This window comes from Orbicella faveolata, unplaced genomic scaffold, assembly GCF_042242905.1.
Source record: "Orbicella faveolata isolate gen_17 unplaced genomic scaffold, um_ofav_v1 contig_1, whole genome shotgun sequence".
Taxonomy (NCBI): Eukaryota; Metazoa; Cnidaria; class Anthozoa; order Scleractinia; family Merulinidae; genus Orbicella; species Orbicella faveolata.
The window spans coordinates 8902943-8925000 of NW_028301536.1; the positions used below are offsets into that span (position 1 = coordinate 8902943).

The following is a 22058-nucleotide window of genomic DNA, read 5'->3' on the forward strand; positions in this document are numbered from 1 at the left end:
TTGAAAATGGCTTTTTAAAACCTGAAAGTCTTAATATTGACGTAGAACCTTGCATTACTGAATAGGTGGCAGAAAAAGAGGAAATGTCACGCCTGAAGAACAAAACATTGATCAAAAGCGATCACGTTCAGAACAGTCCAGTTGTGCATGCATTATTCACTGTACTGACAATGATGCGGAACTAGTTAGACCAAAAGAGGCGCTGCTGTTCGTAAACACAGACACCTTGATATTGCTGAGACATTAAATAAAGGAGAAATCCCAAGCATTTACTATCACAGAAAATGTCGTAGCGTGTTTACCGTGAAAAAGCTCTTGGAAACAATTTCAAAGCAGCAATCTGAACTGACGCCCAACAACCAACGGCAGCTAAGAGAACCTCGATCCGACAGTCCCCTACCACCAGCACGACTTACGAACAGGTCTGCATATTCTGTGAAAGGAGAGTACGTATCTTAAGGGAACAAGAAATCGGGAACCCTTGGAACAATGCAAAGATTTGCGTGCAGATCACTCAATTAGAAAATCAGCCATGAAAAAGAAGGACAGCAGGATTCTCGCAATTGCGTCGCGTGACATCGTAACAGCTTAAGCCTTGGGGCTTCCGATGGCTGTGGTGAATCGCTAGAGGATGAGTAGGCTAATCTCGAGTCAGAAGCTTACCGAATGCTTTTCGATTACATCAGATAGGATGTTCTTGCAAACGAGAAAATAGTCACATTGACTGAAATGACAGAACTACTTATATCGTACGTATCTCACGTCTTTGGGTGTTGAAGAAATCAAGTTATCCACAAAGAAGCACACCAGATGGAATCTCCAGGCAGAATTTGCGATGTCCTCCTCTTTGAAAATTTGTTAGAAACTACCAGTGTCTTCATAGTTCCCGCCAATTTGACACACTTCATGTAGCCAAACACATAACAACCCTTCTTCTGGAAAAGCAGGACAATGCAAGCCAGTCTTCTCGGAGGTCAAATATACACCGGACTGCTATTAACATTCGCGAAGTTATTCAAAGAACAGAAAACAAGGTGTTATAGCCTCCACGCCCTTAAGATCTCGCTAAGAGCACAATGAATGTTCCCGGAGAGTAAGGTTCGTTCTTGCAAACAGTAGTGACTGCAAAAAAAGAGTGGCCAGATGAAAACTGTCATCCAAGAGTGTAGAGGTTAATGAAATCCTTCGCCCAAGATCTGATGTTTGTAGTGAGCAGAGGAAAGATCAAGCCACCCAAACAGATCCTTCTTCCCTAAGCTTTGAAGACCCTGACAGATAACGTCAGTTGAACTCATCCAAATGCTTAATCGTTGCCGCCACGGAATTGCCTATTCCTAGCTTGAAGAAATCAACACTGCACTGTGGCTCACGAAAATGACATCACTAAGTGAAATCCCATTGCCAGATCACATCCAGCCTCATGTTGGCACTTCTTTGGCATGGGATAACGTTGACCGCCTAGAAGAAACGTTATCGGGTGAAGGAACATCGCATAGACTAAATGGAATAGCGGTGCAGGGGAGGCATTTCGGACCACAACTTTCCCCGGAACCATCAACGCAGATAGTTCAGGCCAAAAAAAGGAGTGTCGAGGCACTGGATGCAGAAAATCTTGGTATGCATGCTTTCACAGGTTGTGACACAGTGAGTGCCGTCGCTGGAAGGCTAAAGATAACAGCCTCACGACTTGTCAAGCAAAAAAACATCTTACCAAGAAATGTTCAAGCAGCTGTGGATGGAATGGATACTATCAGGTATGCTTTTTCAGAGCCTTCAAGAGTTGACATGTAAGCTCTACTGTTCTCAACCAGGAGCTGATACCATTAGTGAGCTGAGGTACAGGTTATTCTGCGCCAAGAAGGGTAACATCGACTCCACCCAGTTACCACCTTGTGTTGACTGCTTGTTCAAGCACGCGGCTCACGCAAACTTCCAGGCAGCCATTTGGAAGCGAAGTCTGCAAAGCTGCCAAGGGACACGATCCTCATTGGTTTTGGCTGGCGCGAAGACGGTTATCACTTTGCCATTGCCACTTTGCCATTGCCACTTTGCCATTCCTTTTATTTAAATTATTTGTAACTTAATACAAAATATGCACGGCTCTTCTTTAAACCATAAATGGTAATAAAAAGCCAGCGGTGTTTCCATACCGTCGTAACATCAGAAGTAAACGTGCCAGTCACAAGTCAAGCAGGTGTGGAAACTGTAAGCACGGATCAGCTGTCTATTGCTATTGAAAAAAAGTTTCACTGGTTGAAGCACTGTGAACAATATCTTAACGAGGAGCTTACCAAAGGTATTCGTCTTTCATGGACTGCTTATCACGCATCTGTAACAGAGAACCAAAGGGTTGTTGTCATTGTTTTACGAGAAGGCTGGCACACTAGCCAGGATGAAACACGGGATGTTTGTGATTAAGGAGGCAATAGAATTTCTTAACCCGGGCCAAATTCCTGTCACTGTCTTTGACCAGCCTCTTTTTGCCATCACAAAAGTTCAGTAGTTCAGTGGAACTTACCTGCTACACACGAAGAAAACGTTCACGTTGTCATTCTGGGGGGCCTACACATCACGATGGTTCTGTGGACCATGTGTGGTGACCTTTTAGGGCTGCATCTGGCTGGACTACAGCACTAACTGAGGCAGGGATAGCATCCAGTGGCACATCAGATTCCTTCCTTAATGTAGCGCATTTGACAAAAACCAGACGTGCCCGCCAGATAACCGTAGCAGCTTTGTATAAATTGCAGCATGTTGCCTTTCAGGAACTCAACGGTCAACACGACGAAGAAGAGTTCCAGAAGTGACACGATGGAATGATTAGGACCCGCTTAACGTACAAGTTTTGGGACATGATCACATCGTGAAAACAACTTCGCACTGTACGTAGAAGCCTTGGAATCCCTTGCTCCGTGGTCCCTTGCTTTTGATCACTCTAATTACGCGACGTGGCTACCTATTCACATAAGAGATATGAAGTGCTTACCACGCCCCGTTCAAGAAAACCTCAGAAAATGCTGGGTCATTTCTAAGTCATCGAACACTTTTTCAAGCATCCCAATCGACCAGGCACACAAGCAAAATGACGCAAGGATGAACGGATCAAGTGGAGCTGTAGGACTAACGGAAAGTCCTGTCGCGTTTAGAAAATGGATGGTGGCCAGTAGTTGAAGCAAATCTCCAAGGCGTCCTTAAAATTGACAGCGGTAACAAGTGACCGTTACCTCTTCAGTCGTTTATATATTGCTAGCCAACAGCGCGAGGTAGATCTTGAAGAGTTCTTCAAGCATGAAAATCAGCCGTATCCACATTCTTTGTCAGAGTTTGGCAATCTCCGATTCGGGAAAAAGTCTGATTTGATTACATGTTTCAACAAAGAAACACCACCACCTTCACCACCAGCATCCTACGACGTCAACGCTTTTGATGGAGCAGCTATTGTGCATGCGCTTCCAGTTTCATCCGTCGCAACGTTTTCTGAACTTGCATAATCCAAGTTCTTACATTTCCTGGAAAACAACTTGAAGAGTACCAAACGAATTGACGTTGATGTGAAGTATATATGATTATAATTCATATATGAACTGCGGTTGTAGATTGAAAGTGAAGAATGATCATCGCAGTAAATTTTCCAATTTAAGCAATTGGAAAGAAGAAGCCCGAAAAAAAAAAAATTAAAAAAAAAAAAAAATCAGGGCTTCAACGGGAAGCCCTGATTTTTTTTTCAGGCTTCTCCTTTCCAATTGCTTAAATTGGAAAATTTACTGCGATGATCATTCTTCACTTTCATCTACAACCGCAGTTCATATATGAATTATTTCATATATACTTCACATCATTTCACTCCTCACGGGAAGATATGAACTCAATTAATTGACCTCGCTCCCAATGTGTGGCTTCATAGCTCAGTTGGTAGAGCATCGCACCGGTATCGCAAAGGTCACGGATCCCGTCGAAGCCCTGATTTTGTTCAGGCTTCTTCTTTCCAGTTGCTTAAATTGGAAAATTTACTGCGATGATCATTCTTCACTTTCATCTACAACCGCAGTTCATATATGAATTATTTCATATATACTTCACATCATTTCACTCCTCACGGGAAGATATGAACTCAATTAATTGACCTCGCTCCCAATGTGTGGCTTCATAGCTCAGTTGGTAGAGCATCGCACCGGTATCGCAAAGGTCACGGATCCCGTCGAAGCCCTGATTTTTTTCAGGCTTCTTCTTTCCAATTGCTTAAATTGGAAAATTTACTGCGATGATCATTCTTCACTTTCGAATTGACGTTGTTTGGGATGAATACCAAGTGGCAAGTCTGAAAGAAGCTGCCCGTGAGAAGAGAGGGAAAAGCGTGAGACGAAAGGTGCCTGGGCATGTCAGGTTACCTCACAACTGGCAGGCGATTCTCGAAGATTCCTCTAACAAGAAGGAACTGCTCGACTCCTCAACTAAGCAAGTTCAAACAGCTTCCTTTCCAGTTGACAAAGTTGTCTACATAACTTCAAGTAAGATGCTAACCAATTTTTGAGCAGGTCTTTCATATAGACACCGTTCAAACTTCTTTTTATGTCCATCAAGTCTTCACGAACAATTATATTGACTGTATCATCTTTTATTTTAGGTGAAAACGTCATCTCAATTTTGCCCCAAGAACCAAATGCGTAGCTGTAACCACGAAGAAGCAGACAAACGGATTCTCGTACACGTTAAAGATGCTTTGGATAAGAGGGGAAGAAGTGTCTTAGTTCGCACTGTTGACACAGATGTTCTTGTTATTCTAATTGCGCAGTTCCACACGTTGTCTTTAATTTGGCCTGGATTGAGCTTTTGGGTCGCCTTTGGGATGGGAAAGAATTTCCGGCTGCTTCCCGTTAACACCATTTGTGAGTATTTGGGCGAGCAGAAATGCCGCACGCTTCCATTTTTTACGAGTTTACTGAATGCGACACTACGTCAGCATTCCTGGGGAAAGGTAAGAAAACTGCGTGGGAGGCCAGGAAAGAGTACCGTGAAGCCACAGAGGCTTTCCTTTTCGTGAATGATAGCCCCTTTCTTCCACTTGAGATCAACACTCCTGTGTTTGATGTCTTGCAGAGCTTTGTGGTGATACTTTATGACAGGACCAGCCTTGCTACTGATGTGAACACTGCTCGAGAACTATTCACAAAAAAGGATTGGGCGCTAGAAAACATTCCCCCAACAGAGGTAAGAACCTATCATACACAAATTTTATTTGTTTTTGCTATGATAGGTTAAATTTGTGTATGATAGGTTAACACCTGTTAGGACAACGCGCAAAGAATTTACCAGTTTAGTGAAAAGACGAGAAACATTTCAACTAACCCACCTCTTCTGGTATTGAATCCACTTATCAATTTCTTTCAGCTGACCAAAGCCTATCATAAAGCCATGCTGGGCTTGAACCTCTAGTTACTCTACTTGGGCCAAATCAGAGCTTAATTCATGTAGTACATGGAAATAAGCGGTGCGTGTTTGTTTAAAATTATACTTGTGTTAAGCCTATTTATAAATAATTTCTGTTTGTTTATTAGGAGGCCCTGTTGAATCATTCTAACAGAGCTCTTTACCAAGCACGTATCTGGACGTCCGTTGATGAGCAACAGGTTTACCCATCCCTATCTGATTTTGGATGGAAAATGGAGAACGATAGATGGAGACCCTATCAGTTTTACAAAAGCGTCCTGCTGTATTTCAAACAAATCCTTAGACTTCAATTACTTTTAAAATTGAAATTAAAATGTATGTATGTATGTATGTATGTGTGTGTGTGTGTGTGTGTGTGTGTGTGTGTATGTATGTATGTATGTACCCCGCTGGACCGTACCTCCGGAAGCCTCTACAGCGTGCAGTGAATTACTGAAGTGTGATGCAAGAAAGGTTGCAAAAGTGATAGTTGCAAACGTTTCAAGCCCAATCTACCATGCACTGAGCTCAGTAGTTGCTCTGGAGGTTGCCAGAAGACAAATCCTTAGAAATGGAGCAACAAATAACGACAATTTACGATATCTAGCGGAAGATGATAAAAATTAAATGTGTAAAACACAACAGAAACACTTCTTGACTTAAGCGTACTCAAAGCATTATGGGAATGTCACGTGATCAAGGAAAATGACTTTTATGGACACAAACACAAAACTGAGTCTGAGTAATACAGTTTAGTGATTTTACAACGGCATTCGTCAAAACTGGTACGTAATAAACACATCAAACGCTACAACCTCGCTTTCATGCCAGCGTTTGAGTATTGCGTAATTTCTATGGGCCTCATGCCCCACCCCCGGAAAGCCAAGTCACGTGGCATTTCTTCTTAATTCGTTTCTTGTGTCAAAAGGAACATCTGTGCCTAATTTGGTGCTTTTACGCGATTTGTCACGATTTTCGACCTAACAGACCGGACTAAACATGAATTTCTTTTGTCTCTCAATTCCCAAAGGGTGTCTGGAAAACCCGTATAGCGAATAGCGGATAGTCGCGAATAGCGAATAGTCCCGAATGGTGCGAATATTGATCTATCGAACGTGGAGGGCCCGTGGCGGCCTATAGAATTGTTGGTTTTCAGTGTCACGCCATTCAAAATAGATCAAAATAAAAATCAAAACCGTTCAATAGACAAAGTCCAGAATTTGGGAAATGAAATAAGGTAAATATGCAAAGCCTCTCGCCAAGATTCTGGTCACAGCATTTTTTTTTAATGCAAGATATGCGGAGAAGTTTTTCACCCAAATTTATAGAGATTTGTATGGAGACGCCATGCATATGGGCACCAACATGGCGGTCGGAAACCAACAGAAACATCTGTCTCCGAGTTTTGCTACAAAAGCGTGAATTTATCCCTCGAGGAACTCTAAAACATTAAAATAATACTTTTTCTAAGACATGAACTGTTCAGACAGCCAAATTCCCCGAAATAAGTCACTTTTTTAACCATCATGATAGCTCTCTAGGCCGTCATGTAAATGCCGCGTCACGCAAAAGCTTAGCAATTCAAGCGTAGTGTATCACAAAACCAAGAACCCATTCGGAGTGAAAATTTGTATGAATATTAGTTTTCAGCTGCTCTTATACATCATTTAAGTAAAATCTCAGAAAGATCAATAGTTTTGTACTTTGAATTTTGGTGACGTCATGTGAAAACCAGCTATTGTCGTCCGTCTGTGATACCAATCTCGTTCCCAGAGTCTTCGTTCCCCTTGACCAGCGGTCGGAAAACGAGAGCTCTGGGGGCAACCATTTTAAATAACCAGGAGGGAGAGGTGAACTTCGCTTGCGTAGCCATGCGATTGCGCGCTCGATGATCTTGGCCATTATGACGTCACTCGTAAGCCGGCCCGTGAAGTTTCAATGGCCGCTAAAATAATGACACCAGAAAAGTTTTTCATCCGATGATTGCTCAAAGAATTTGAAAGAAAGCGATCAACAGACCACAGGAATAAGATAACCTGTTAATATTTTGTCCAAAAATACTTTGGTTTTCAAAAACTAGATGCCAAAAGGATCAAAAATACGCAAAATTTCGAGATCGCTTAATTGAAAATGTGATTTTAAAGTGAAACTTTGTGCTCGTTTCATGGGCGATATCTGGAGAACCCAACGATGAACAACACGAACACAAAAATATGATCTTGATATGGTTTAAAACGTTTGAATGGTGATGAAAACGAATCATTTAACATATGCATAAAAATGATCAGTGGGTTTAAACCCATTATTCTGTAGACGATAGCGTGGAGGACCTGCTGATCAATACTCGAAACCCTCGAAATATGAGAAAGTATTCGATGGAAAATGTTCCCTTACAAAGATATTTAAGCTATCAAGTCATATGCTGAGTTGGAAAGTAAATAATGCACCAAAGAATTATTTTTCTGCCCTAAATTATCCGCAAAACCGTCGAAGATAACATTTTCTTCTGCGAGGCCAACCAACTGACGCAAGCTTCTGAGCAGACGTGTGGATATTTTAGATGGTAAAATGATACAAAATCATTGTATGGGAGACCTAGATGAAACAGATGATATTCAGAATAACATGGACGAGACCTTAAGAGCAAGGTGCTTCATTTCATGTGAAAATGTTCGTCAAATATGAGATCGGAGCAGGATCTGTTTCCTCGGGCGTCCGCATGCAGTGCAAAGCTGTTTCTTGTCTCGCAGCTTCTTCAGAACTTCTGACAAGAAAGGCATCCGAGACTGTTGGTTTGGGTTCTAATTTTTATTGTTAATTTCTCAGTGAGTTCACTTAAACCTGTATAGACTGTAAAAGAAAACTGTGTAGGATGTTACATGGAAAGAACTAAAAAATAGAGAATCTGGTTCCAAGCAGCAAGTGAATTGAAGAGGAAAGAAAATATGAACTGGGACACTTCTTATGCTAAGCCATTGGCAATAAGAGTTAACTTATCCAGGAGAAACCTGTTGAGCCAAAATGACTTATCGCCAAAACAAAGAGTTCAGTACACTAAGGAAGGTTGTGACAAAGGTGATCTCTTATTGTAACCAAACCCCTTGTTTTCTAATAGTATCTGTCTTGAGACACCGTGAAAGCTTTACTGCCTCTAAGTTTGAAATGATAATCAATTCTTTTCTTTATACTTTATGCTTTTAATTTTCATCACAGTAAATCGTATGTAAATAAAGAAAGCTTCAACAGTTATTTTACATTAAGTTTAAACTGACCTACAAAGAAATATTGTAGAGAAGAGTGTCACAGAGGTTGTACTTTTAAACATGAACCCCAAGCCTGATTTCTCCCCAGCTCCATCCATCCCAGGTTCCCTGTTGCTTTTTACATTGATGACTTTATTTTTGGCTTCAAGAGAATGCATCATGCAAGTGATAAGCGTACATTTTCCACAAATAACAAAAAAAAAAACCACACAAGATTGGGTTTTAAATGTTTAATTGACAGTACATTGACAATAAATAGATAGCTTCATATGGCCAGAAAACAGGCCTGCTTGGATGGTCTTGCAAAGGTAGTGGAAGATGGTAACCTACGATCAAATAAAACTCCCCTTAATATTCACCAGTTGAAAATTGAAGTAAATGTTGACGTGACCTCCCTTCCCTCCTTGGTTTTTATTTCGCCCCTAACTCTTTTCAACACAAAATGTAAACTAAAAGATTGATTTCCTAATGAGATCTAGCACCAGGAACTCAATATGTATTTACCATTAAAAAAACTAATTCTCCCAATTAAATGATCCAACCCCATCCACCTTTTAAGTCCCGTCCAAGCAGATACAATGCAGTAATGTACATGGAGCTAATATCATAATTTATAAAACATTATATAGCTCATTTCCAGTATCAATGTATTGAATTGAGGTCTTCAGATTTTCACATAAAGAATTTTTTTCAGCACCCTCACCTGCACAAAGGAAAAATAAAATTACTGAAGCATGTCAAACAAACTACAACAAACACTCTGCATAAAGCATTTTTGGATCCTGACATAAACAAAAGTTACAATGTTGTTTAGGAATTAAAATAAATCAAACTTCAAATTCCTAAATTGTTGATCCAGTTGTGCCAATTTTGTAAACATCATAAGATCAGCAACAGGAACTCAAGGTGACCAGAGTTTGGAACTCAAGTTTTGTTATATAAGCATACATGATTACAGCCGACAGTGAGGCCCCTTATTTGGTCATAGGTAACAAAGAAAGCCCTCCCCCCAGTGACCCTAGATGAGTTAACTTTCACACCATTTTGTTGAGAAAGAGAAACACAAGTCACCCTTAGCAACATAACCAGGGTAACCCTGGTAGGCCTGATAACCTGTTTTTGTCAAAATACTGGCCTACCTGGGACAACTCATGGTATGAAGAAATCAAAATTAACCCACAAAACCCCACAGTGATCAAATGACTGAAAGGAAGCCAAAGGAAGAAGGACAACTGAGCATTAGAATATGAAAAAAGGCTTAAGTAATCCTGGAGGGACAACTTCATTTCATATGAACACTTGATAAAGTTGCCTCAGAAGGGTCTGATAGTGTTGTCTCCAGTACCCAAGACCATATAAATGGGGCCTTGTACTCTCCCCTCCGTAGAGGCTCCCTAAGGGAAATTGAATATACTCTTAAGACTACCAGCCTAAGGTCAAAGCAGCACAAGAGAGGCCTATGCAGAGGAGAGAGGGCCTTGTATGTCATTATGTTTAAAGAAAAGTCTTACAAGACTAGACTGCAAACCATGGGTAAAATGTAGACTGCAGGCTTTTTAAGAATATATTCCCATTTTAATTTATAGAGAGATCGAGCTAACCATACACTGGCTAATCTGAGCCGTATACTTCAGGCTAACAGGAGAACTAAACTCTCTATAAAGGAAATGGGAATACAATATTCTAAAAAAGTCTGCAGTCTTCATTTTTATCCTCTGTCTGCATTTTAACCACCGTTGTGCAGTAAGTAGGCTTTAAGTCTTATTTAAATAATTAAAGTTAAGTTCTTGTTTGTGAAAATTCTCATTTCCGTCATTGTGGATAATATTTCTGTTTGCTAGGCCTGTTGTAGAAAATGTGGAAAGGTTTTAGTTTTCTGAAAGAACACTCCGAGCTCGAGATCGCAGATATTTCATACTCAAATGGACTGATCATTTTTACTGCTCACTCTTCAAAATCATCTTCAATTAAAATGTTTTCCTATACATATAAACTATTCTGTGACCAAGTTACACGTTTCTTTAGGCTACCGATCACGTAAAAAACGCAATTTTACAGGGCGAACAGTCAAAATTTTGCTCCACATATTTCCACCGCAGAGCGATGACTGTAACTCTTTAAATGCACTTTCTGCGAGATTTTTCGGTCATAATTAAAATCTACTTACTCTCAAGAAAGAAAAATGATAGTTACTCCTTGAGATCCAAATACAATACCATTTGAAGCTGGAATGATCGGAGAAATCTGCCTCAACAAGTTGTATCAGCGAGAGGCGACGACGCCATTTTCGAAAATTTTGTGCATTTGCGCGCTTCTTTCGCCGTGACGTCATAATGGCCATGATCATAGGGTCTGCCAAATTCTCCCTCCTGGTTACGACTTACGACGGACAGGTCTCAAAAACCGCTGAGCATGCGCACTCAGTTCCCGCCTTCAAATGTTTCAAAATGGCGGACGACGAATAAGATTTCGCCACGTAGTTCAGCCTTTCATCGGGCTGCTCATACATTTATTCAAACCTCCATAATCGGTTGAATTACGCCTTCAACGTTTCCAGTTTGCCTTGGCATTGTGTTTAGTGAGATCGGCGGTCATTTTCTACAGAATATTCACCCTTACCTGGTTCCCCCTTGTGTAAACGTTCGCTATTGGTGGAAGAGAAACTGGACTCTGATTTTCTCGTTTGTTAAGACGGCCCAGTGTTTGTTAAGCTTGAGATTTGGACTACGTTATCGTTGTTTCTTCCGCAAGGAAATATCAAAAATGACTTTTTTTTCGTTTCCATGGTTTTGAGAAAACACTTCCCAAAGGCATTATATGGTTGTAAACTGAAAGGAGCAGCTCAGTGAAGCTCGTTAACGATGAATAATGGCTGGATTAATGGCAATCTGACGGCAAGACCTCGTCCGAGCGGATGCAAAAAGTGACTCTGTGAGTAGAGACAAGTTGTTTTCTCACCAGGCGTTCCTTTCGTGTTAAATACCATCAAGATTGTAATTCCCATCATCAATCAATCAATGCTCTGTTGTAGTGTATTGCACGCCTCTGTTCGTTCATGTGAAATAAAATAGGATTTGTTTAGAATATCAAGATGGAGTTGTAGTCTTTCTTCTCAGCGTCACGGTTAGCTGTCGAATTTTTCCCGCCATTTCAAGGTGCATCCGCTTTGAAAAACTAAGCTTACCTAGCTCAAAACAAGCAACTGGATTTCTTTTAGATCTTGTTGTACTTTTTGTGGAAATCAATAATAGCCGGCGCCAAGGGACAGCGGGCCCTTCGAGGCGGTAAAGAAAAGGATTACTCGATCAGATCGCTGTTAATGAAATGAATTAGGGGAGGATATTTTTCTGTTCTTTCGGCCAAATGAAAATTCATGGAAAAGTATTAAACGAGACAACTTGTTGCTTTCCGCAAAGTTCCGCTAGTGATACCTGTTCAGGGAGGCTGACTAAAGTACCCCTAACACCTCATTACAGTGTTCGAAAGCCTGGACCACAGCGATTTAGCTTTCTTTAAACCCGAGCATTTGCAACAAACACTTAAGCTTAAGTTAATTCAAGCAGACGCACAGGAGCGAATAGTTTGCAGCAAACATTATATTTCGCCGAAATAGGTAGGTACATAAGCTTATATTCAAGCTTACTTCTCAGAATTAAAAATGATCGTACACTGTAGTGGGATGCAAGGTTGGTAGCATAAGCACTTCACTGGCCTCTGATCAGGGCATTGTAATAGTTTCTTTTGTTTTTGAAGCAATAAAGAAAAATTATCTTGCATCATACAATACCTGCGTTTACTTTACGGAGCATCCCTAAAAAGGGCTTTCCAGCATCAGTACCAAAAGTTTAACATACAGAAAATGCTTTACTAGTTGACACAACTCAACCTAAAAGACTCAACTTATTGATTTTTAATAAAAACAGAGAGCCAGATTTATAAAGCACTCCTGGGTCAATGTGTGATCCAACTATTGTTGGAATATAAAACCCAAAAAACAATATTTAGGATTTAAAGTGAAAAAAAAAAATTACTTCATGAATCTGAATGTCAGAAAAAACTGTATCATTCTGTGAAAATGTCTGTAAGAAAAAATACCAATCATTATCAAATCTGGGTTCCCCACAGGTATACAGGTATAGCATCAAAATAATTACATTAGACCTTTTAAATCATTCAGCAGAATGTTAACTTAAATGTTGCCAGATTACAACATGAAAGTATACACAATGTAGTTGAGGAGCTTGAACAAGTCAGTGCAAAGTTACTGGAGAAAACACAAAGTAACTAAAACCCTATTTTGACTCGCAAGTTGTGCATCACCAGTCTCTGCCCCAACCATTCCATTCAAGTGAAAAAAAAAAATTGTGACCAAACATGTAAATTTAATTTCTTATTTGAAATTGAAAACACACAAATAAGTCAGTTTTTGCAAAATCCAAAAGAAGCTGCAGTTTGAGAATGGGATCATTATAAACCTTTCCCCCTAGAGTCAACCATCACTCTGTAGTCAAGGCTCATTACAAATTTTCACTATATTTGAGCATGCATCAGCACTAATAAACAACAAAAGGGTTGAAGTGCTAACCCATGTTTAATGAAGGTATCAAGATAATATTATCCTTGACTGTACTCAACTGTTAATACAGGTAGAAATTAAAGGAGTTCAGTCATGGTATTTTGTGTCATTTTGGCCACATACAAAATTACCTTCAAATGGTAGGAAACCTGAAAATAACAGTTTAATAAGATAGGAAAACACCAAAGACAATGATAAACCATAAAGGAACAAGGATGGCTAAGGATGGAGCAGATTAACATGGATTACAATCGACGAATTTGAAAAATTAAATCTAAATTTTTCAATATGTGCAGACCGTGACTGAGCTCCTTTAAAATGTTGTGAACATTTGTAGCAGAACCAGAATTTGGCAAACATGTTCAGCAGTTTCACAGAACACTGACCAAGCACTATACACAAGGGTGGTAAACACCTCTATGATCTGACTGAAATGGAAGCTTTCTGTGATCAGCATTCTGCTGGACTGTTTGGTCAGTTGCAAAATACATGTATCTACAGTAGTCAGAGACAAAATGTTTACTTAGCATTTTATCAGGGATATCTGGCATAACATCTTTTTGTGTTTGTGTGCGTGCTAGAAAAACTCTCCAATCCAGAGGGCAAATGGCTCAAATCTCAAAATGAAAGGAGCCAGTCACAGTTCACTGATGTGTACATGGTTCTTGGGTTCAGCTGCCACCCACAGCCATTACTTAACTATGAAAAGACCTTGGTCGACAGACAAGAAGACAGAAGTACAAAAACAAAATTTGTTTAATAAGGGAGGCAATAAACGTGAGATCACATGTTGCTAATAATCATCAACTGGAATTAAATTAGTTAGTCTGAGCTAGCAATTTTTTGGTATTTCCACTTAGAAAACAGAAAAATTTGTTGTGGATCATAACAAAATTATTGTCCAAACAATGATCGTAGACAGAAGATGAGTCTACTTTGCATTAATACAAGGAGGTAATACCAATAAGAGTTATGATAGAAGTTTCAGTGTTACTGTATACTCCGAGAGCAGAAATGTACAGTGTTTCACCCAAAATTTGCAGAATAGAAAGTTCCTGCTCTTCATCAAGGAAGACATTTTTTTGCATGCCAAACACTATCTGGTCCACAAGTTCTGTAGCAAGTACCACTTGGCATATGTGCACTGCAGTTGTGGATGTACAAAGTCACAACAAAATGGAAGTAGTTGATTTGGGAGATGATATCACTAAGAGTCACCGCAATGTTCACGTGACCATGGAGGGTGGCACAGTCCGCCCTTGTCAAGGGGCTATTGACGTTCAGCATCTCCTTGGTGAATTTTCAGAACCACCTTGAAGTTTTCACAGGGAAAAAGATTGAAATCCTTCACTCTAATTTTAGAAGGTAGCTAGTTTTGCAACTGTGTAGGAAAATCAAATTTTCAAAAGAGGAGGCTTTAGAAGCAATAAATTGCCTCAAAACTGTAACAGAATCATTCAACCTGTGGTAAATTGTTGAAATTAACTCAAGAAAAACTTGAAAAAAAATTGTCAAAATAATTATGGTTAATAATCTCCTGGTTTTTTCCGTTTTCGAATTCTTAAGTAATGAAGACATTGCATGGTCAGGTGCTATGGCCACTGGTATGGAATTTTATTGAAAGGTGGAAACATCACAAACATGTATTGTGAAGTGGACATAATATAATGAACTATTATGTTTGAAAGTTGTACAATGTAAGTTATTAATGACCTTCTTAAGTGTATGTATACAGAATTCTGCTTACCAATTTCTTATTCTTGACTTTTACTGTATGAGCTGAGGTGTATGCCAATGACAGCTCAGCATGAAGAAAACAAAAACAGTGGAGATGAAGACGACGACGAACCAGAAAAAAGCTCAAATAGAGAATCAGAGAATCGAGGGGATGACAAGTTCGATGATCGATTACAGGAAAAAGGTTGATGACATCAAAGCAAACAAAATTTGCGGAGCGCTTGTGAATTTACATACACTGGTCCCAGAGATTTTTCTTGATTTTTCTCCGCACGAGAGAGCTACGAGAGAGCCGCGAAGTGGTGAAAACACGAGTCGCGAAGCGGCGAGAAAGAAAAACGAGGTTTTTCTTTCTCGCCACTTCGCGACTCGTGTTCGCCGCTTCGCGAAAAGAAAAATCAAGAAAAACCTCTGGGACCAGGGTAGAATTTAAAAGGAAACGAATCCACCAGAGATCATTCCATTATATACAAATCCCAAACAGAAACCAGTGCAAGGATGTAGCAGAATTTCGCGCCGAATTTGCTGTGCTCCTCCAAGCGCAGGCTAACATCGTCGTTGTCGGCAAACATCAACTGCAATCCATTGATTTTATGCTCATCCTCAACAACCCAGTCTTTCTTCATAAATAACCATTAATAAAACTGTAAGTATACTGACAAACTGGCCAAGCAAAAAGCACCAACTCGTGGTGAAAAGAGCACAATCAAGCGCTGTTCACACAAACTACCGTTCAATGGCCACTCGATCGCGCTTCCAATCCCCGCAGTAAGTCAGCGGTCAACGTTCTGCGCACGCGTCCTTAGAAAAAGTCCCCAGCCAATCAGCGGTTTTTGAGACCTGTCCTTACGACGACCGTTACGACGTGAACGCATTTACCGCTGAACTTGAAGCCTGAAGACTCGGTTTGGCTGTTTGACGTCAACGTCCGTCTCCGGTCAACACGATTGCTCTTCTCCGGAGACGCCATCTTGTTATCGGCGAGGAGACGAATTCAATCCGTCTTCATCACTGTTGGTAGATAAATGACTTGAGTTTTTTAAACGTAATTAAAAATTATACAATCTAAAATGTGGAAAATCCGCGAATTACAGGACAAAGTGTAAGTTTTTTCAATATTATTTGCAAATCCGTGCCAAGTCTTAGATGATATTGTAATTAGTGGCCTTATTTGAGGCACGTAGTTAAACTGTTTGTTTTCGTTTCATTAATCAGAACAAATGTAGTCATGAACTACACCGAAATCGAAGCAAAGGTGAGGGAAGCCACAAATGACGACACTTGGGGGCCTCACGGAACAATTATGGCGGAAATTGCAAGGTATACCTATACATACGAGCATTTTCCCGAGGTCATGTCTATGCTCTGGAAAAGAATGCTGCACGAAAACAAAAAGAACTGGAGGAGAATTTACAAGGTTTGGACATACAAATTATCATATTTGACGCTGGCTCTTTTCGGTATGATTAACTAGAAAGTTGTTTCTGTTTGTTGTTGTAGTCTTTGCTTCTTCTAACTTACTTGGTCAAGAATGGGTCGGAGCGAGTAGTCACTAACACAAGGGACCACATCTACGATTTAAGGCAGTTAGAAAGCTTTAGCCATTTCGATGAATACGGGAAAGATCAAGGAATTAACAGTAAGTTTAGAGATGTTAGGTAATTCTGTATGTTCAGCTCAATGCCCATTGCATTTCAGTGAGGTCAAGACTGATGTGAGGTATAATTATCATTCGTGAACCATTCATCAATGAACTATTAGTTTATTAATACCGTTTAGTGAACATTAATTTTGTTGGGCTTTTACAATAAGGACACTTGACCCATGAACAATTGACATTTTTTGGCGCATTGTTTAGGTGACTACATAATAAGGGCTCTTTATATCAGCAAAATTAGCAATATTACAGAGTTAAAATGCCTATCTCACATCACGTCCAGCCCTCGTTACCCGCAGAGTAATGGTTTCATTGAACGTATGGTGCAGACGGTCAAGCAGTGCATGAGAAAGTGTGCAGCTGCAGGACATGATCCAAACTTAGCTATGTTGAGCTACAGAGCCACACCCCTTACTACCAGCATACCGTCACCTGCAGAGCTATTGAATGGACGAAGGTACAGAGCATTACTTCCAACCAGATCCCCTATCCAGAATCCCTGTTGTCAGGTTGTCCGAGAGCAAATGGTGAAACACAAGGACAAAATGTGCGAGCACTACAACAAGACTGCAAGGGATCTACCTTCACTGCCACAGAATCAGAGAGTGTACGTACAAGTTCACCCCCAGTGTAACCAATGGACCCCAGCAACCGTTAGCAAAACGCCAGTAGCGTCTCAACCGAGATTGTACAGTGTCGAAACTACTAATGGACCCAGTTAGTGAGAAATCGTCGCTTCATTCATCCATCTCAAGAGACTGTTCCGATACCTGCCGAGAGTGTAAAGCGTGACGAGAGCACTAGCAGTGAACGACCAAGACGTGTGATTACAAGACCTAAAAGACTTATAGAGACAATTTAATTAGTTTCAGCATTTCATTTAAGGCCTTAAGCTATTTTCAATTAGAGGGGAGATGTTACATAATCAGCTTGTGTAGTTTGATTCATTCTATCACCTTTCAGGCATAGTCATAATGTAGAGTGTTTCATAATTAGCATGCATTGTCCCGCAAGCCCAAATATATGCAGAGACGCTTCTGGAACTTTCTAAGATTTACATAAGTATAAAAACTTGTAGGTTTAGCTCGGCATTTCATTCATGATTAGTGTGTGTGTTCAAGCAATAAAACTTTTGCCATCCGGAGTAGTTAACACCTATCTATGCATTACAGGAAAGAACTCATTCTGCTGTGTTCATGGTTTGAGTGTCCTTACTGTAATTTGATCAATTGCTCATCAGTTGTTGATTAATACTTGAGTATAGGTACAGTTTACCAGTATTTACACTGTCTCTCTGCATTCTAATTTGTCAACTGTTTATAAACATCTTATTGTAGCTTCATGGAGGTATACCCGCTGATTGGCTAAAACCTGATTATGATAAGTGCAAGAAATCAACAACCTTATTTGGAATATTTCAGGACCTTTTAGAATGCATTGGGAGCCTACTCACTAAGAGCACTTTGAATGCCTTGAGTGGCAACTGAATTTTTTAGTCTCCAGGGAACAAGTTTCTGTCACCCCGCCAACTGTATTGGAGACAATTTCAAGCTTTTTATACTTGTATCAGATTTCTGAATTTGTGTGAATGACACAAGAAATCAACAATGATTTAGATAAACATATACAGGCAAAAACTAACGATAGATAAATCCGACGTTTCGGCGACATCTTGGCGCCATTGTCAAGGGAAACTAATTAAATATGCGATTTCAAGAGTAACTAAGAGTTCAGAGTTTCTAATTTGCATAAGTTAGACAAAGACTTTAGCGCGAACTGAGTCTGATTGTACATTTAAACACGGTCGTAATTGTTTAATGAGTAACATCTCATTAATGAGACAATCAAACTTGTTGTGGCATTTTTTCAACACGCTAAAACAATTGCGAAGGTCATCCAGAATCCTGTCTGCGTGTCTATTATCATAGTGATTGCGTACTGACGAGGTCTTGCTTCTATGTCCATCAACGCGTACGAACAGATGGCCACGGGTGTAACCGACATAACCAGCATCGCACTGGTCACACTTGAAGTTATACACAACGCATTGTTGATCAATGAGCTGAGGCTTAGGTTCGCTTGTCGAGAACTCCTGGGCAATCTTGCGGCTCGTAAACACCGGTTGAACACTGGTCTGCAGCTTCACACTGAGATCTTTCAACTGTGTCTTCACGATATTAGCAGACTCCTGGTCTTTAAAGAAAGGAAATTTATTTCAGAAGAAACAAAGATAAATATTTAGAAAATTATTAATCTGCTGCTTCTGGTGAAATGTGTGGTTCCAGAAAATATCCATACCCACCCTACGGAGAGTCACAGAAATTCGGGTAGGGGGTTCTGAAAGGGGTAAATTTCTGAAGGGGAGCGGGCTACAGAAAGAGTTCTCTTTCCAGTGTGTGATTGAATGAACAGTATTGTACTTTCCCAATCGATTCAGGTTACCAAACCAACACTAATACTCCACCAGTCGAATTAAGGTTACTCCAAACCTTCGCGGGGCTACTTTTTTCAAATTTTCTTTTTTCCAGCCAAATTAAAGTTCATTATTAAAGGCAACATTTTCCAAAAAAGAAAAAGAAAATATTAAAATGCGTGCGAGTTGTTGGAAAAAAGAGGTTTTTTATTAAAAGTTAATAAACCATCAAGATGTCATAATCCCCAAAAGGCATGGACTCCTCAGCGACCTTTTCGCGGCAAACGTCTTAATCCAGAGATCCTATATCAAATACTTTCAATTTGAGATTTCATGTCCGTCAAGAGTGCCTTTTTGTAATCACACTTTGGCAATTGCTCCTCAGTTTCTTTTTGTTTTGTTGCACATCGTTTTTCTCTGTTTTGCCCTTTTTTTGTTGACCACTGGCCTAAAACGTATGTGCCTAAAACATGACTCTAACACTATCGCTTAACCGTGAAGCTCAACTTTCCTTACTGTGAATGTCAGGGGTTCTGTTATTTCATTGGCTGACAGCATTTGAGTTGACATATCCCTCTGACAAGGCATGACATGTTTATAAAACTTTAGAAGGCGAAAACTTGGACTCATTTTTCAAGAGAATCCCTCCTCTTTAAATGAATTAATAGGGTATGTAGAATTGATGATTTTCCGTGAAATTTAGCCAGAACATTCACTGATAGATACGAACAAAAAAGTGTTGGGGAATTCTTTTATTTGAAATACTTTTCTCGTGGTGGTTTCTACCGCAACATGTTACGCGAATGTTTCGATAGTGGAACTTGACAGATCTATAAAAAGATAACCAATAGAAATGAAAGAAAATGTTGACATGCTTTGAGAGATTGATGCTTTGTGATCAACACTGCACAGTTATTTTCCATCAATGATTGCATTTGATACCTGATTAATTTGCCGGAATTTCAGTCGGTCATTTTGGCGTTAACGGCTTTTGCCGCCTTAGGAAAGCAGTCGGCAGAAAAGAATATAATTTTATTGAATTCTATATTTTATAACCTTTCTATTGATATATAGTTTTTGGGGTTTCCTTCAAAACAGTGCGTGTACAAATTTTTCTCTGGAGGACACCCGTGAAGGTTTGAAGTAACCTTAAACATAAGATTCTTTGCCATATATTTTCCGTCTTTTGTTCTGACATCGGATGATGCAGACAGCACTCCTGAGCATCATGTTTGTTGGATGTCAAGTCGAACAAAATGCAGAAGAAGAGGTGCAGCAATACATGAACAATGAAGGTATCATGGTAGGTGGATTGACAGTGTTTGGAAATCACGCTCTTATTCTGGTGCTTTGAAAGAAAACCCCATCAACCTATACATTTTCTGAAAGCTTAATAGTTGTGACGCATTGACAGATGTCGGCACGGGTCAGTTTACAACAACAATGGCTTACGACAACTTGAAATAAACAGACGTCTACAATTCTGGCGCGAAACCAGTTGCAGTGTTATCGTTCGAAGGACAAAATACCAGAGCTTTAAAAAGCTTTGTATGTAAACTGCTGTGATTTCTTTTACGCAGAAGATTTCGTCGGCAGAATTGGTGTTATGTTGCTCAACTTTAGACCTCTTCGCTCTCCAGACATTTATTAGAACCATGCCTCGAGAAGCCAAAAAGAGGAAATCTTGAAGTGGAACAAGCAAGCGGGCCAGCAAGCGAACCTCACAAGTTGATGTTCAGCCGCAAACAAATGAAAATCCAAGGGACAAAATGCTCTCGGAAATGTCAGCTGCCGGGTAAGAAGTGATTCTTTGAGCAAAAAATGTCCCTAACCTTCGTTAATCAAAAGGAAGTTGTATCTGTAATAATAACATAATATAAAATAATGGGAGACAACTGATAAGCTTCGCCATAATTCAAAATGTTGTTTTGACTCGATCGGTAAATTTCATCAAAAAATGAAGACAATTATAACCGATTGTCAGCATTGTGTAAGCTAACTGATTTGTTTCTTTGTGTAGCTGCAACAGAACACTTCGCGGACATGCTGGAGGCTTTATTGGCGGGATTAGTGTCCTCGAATAACCATTTGTCTTGGTTGTAGTACAACCCACGGTTGCTCAAAGCCAAAGATCTTGCTTGGTCCACACTGAATTCATTGATTCCAGATTTTCGCTTCTTCGGCTTCTTCGAAGATGCAAACGGACAAGAAGTTTTCTTGCATTTTCGTCCGGACATTATTAAGAAGAGCAAAAGCTAAGCTTGTCAAGAACAAAAGCTAACTAGCGATAAAGACAACCAGATCAAGAACAGTTCGCGTGCACATCTCTTTCGTTCAAATGAAATGTCACACCGCAATTCGCATTACATGTACTTAAAAGTACCTGGTAAAAGGTAAGTTTTTGTTCTTTTCAAATAGCACTACAATAAATAAGATTGTAATGTTATTTTTTTTTTCAGAATTAATGAGACAAGCAGATTTATTTACATAATCATTAGCATCACAATTGTCGGCAGTCTGAAACTGGCTGATACCTACCATAAAACTGCAGAATTATTTGACCGCTTTCCCTTACTTTTAATGTAAATAAAAGTACGCCTTTGTATTTTCTGAAGTGAGGTAGTAATTTTCTAAGTTCGGAAGACAGCGGAACACTTTTTGGACGGAATATTCCAAAACATGTTGTAGAACGAAGATTCTCCGCTAAACAGTTGTGTCTTGCTCATTGTAGTTGAGGAGTGCTACACTGTGTAACACCTTCGGGGTAAATTCTCCGCAGATATGCTAGACGTCTTGGGAAGATCCCCAAAATGAATAGCAAAGGAACAATTTTATATCCTACAAAAATTGGAAGGACCACTTGATTTCGGCTTTCTCTCCCCTATACAGTACAGCCCAAAAATAATGCACATGCAAGAAGTGGCGCAAGAAGTTCTTGCACCGCAAGAACACGCAAGCCGCCGCAAGAAGTAAAATTGTTGTGTT

General features: G+C 39.9%; 1 protein-coding gene, 2 long non-coding RNA genes and 2 pseudogenes across 6 annotated transcripts in view; 3 read left to right on the forward strand and 2 right to left on the reverse strand.

Moving 5' to 3' along the window:
• The first annotated feature begins 1374 nt into the window (after positions 1 to 1374).
• Positions 1375 to 3171, forward strand: LOC149117947 (uncharacterized; annotated as a pseudogene).
• A 5-nt stretch (positions 3172 to 3176) lies between these two features.
• Positions 3177 to 5617, forward strand: LOC149117948 (uncharacterized; annotated as a pseudogene).
• A 3288-nt stretch (positions 5618 to 8905) lies between these two features.
• Positions 8906 to 11536, reverse strand: LOC149117949 (uncharacterized). Its single transcript, XR_016206805.1, has 2 exons — positions 10858 to 11536; positions 8906 to 9393 (listed from the first exon to the last, which is right to left on the reverse strand). It is a non-coding gene; the product is annotated as an uncharacterized LOC149117949 (long non-coding RNA).
• A 2468-nt stretch (positions 11537 to 14004) lies between these two features.
• On the reverse strand, positions 14005 to 15786 carry LOC149117950 (uncharacterized). Its single transcript, XR_016206812.1, has 2 exons — positions 15014 to 15786; positions 14005 to 14578 (listed from the first exon to the last, which is right to left on the reverse strand). It is a non-coding gene; the product is annotated as an uncharacterized LOC149117950 (long non-coding RNA).
• A 115-nt stretch (positions 15787 to 15901) lies between these two features.
• Positions 15902 to 22058, forward strand: part of LOC110068958 (clathrin interactor 1-like) — a 102324-nt gene continuing 96167 nt past the window's right edge. For 3 of the 4 annotated variants that reach the window (XM_089288230.1, XM_089288237.1, XM_089288232.1), the window contains exons 1-3: positions 15908 to 16105; positions 16219 to 16420; positions 16504 to 16642. In XM_089288230.1, the coding sequence (XP_089144356.1) occupies positions 16074 to 16105; positions 16219 to 16420; positions 16504 to 16642 (373 nt within the window). In that variant the 5' untranslated portion in view covers positions 15908 to 16073. Of the gene's footprint in view, positions 16106 to 16218; positions 16421 to 16503; positions 16643 to 22058 lie in introns of all 4 variants that reach the window. The other variant, XM_089288239.1, reaches the window with a different exon arrangement.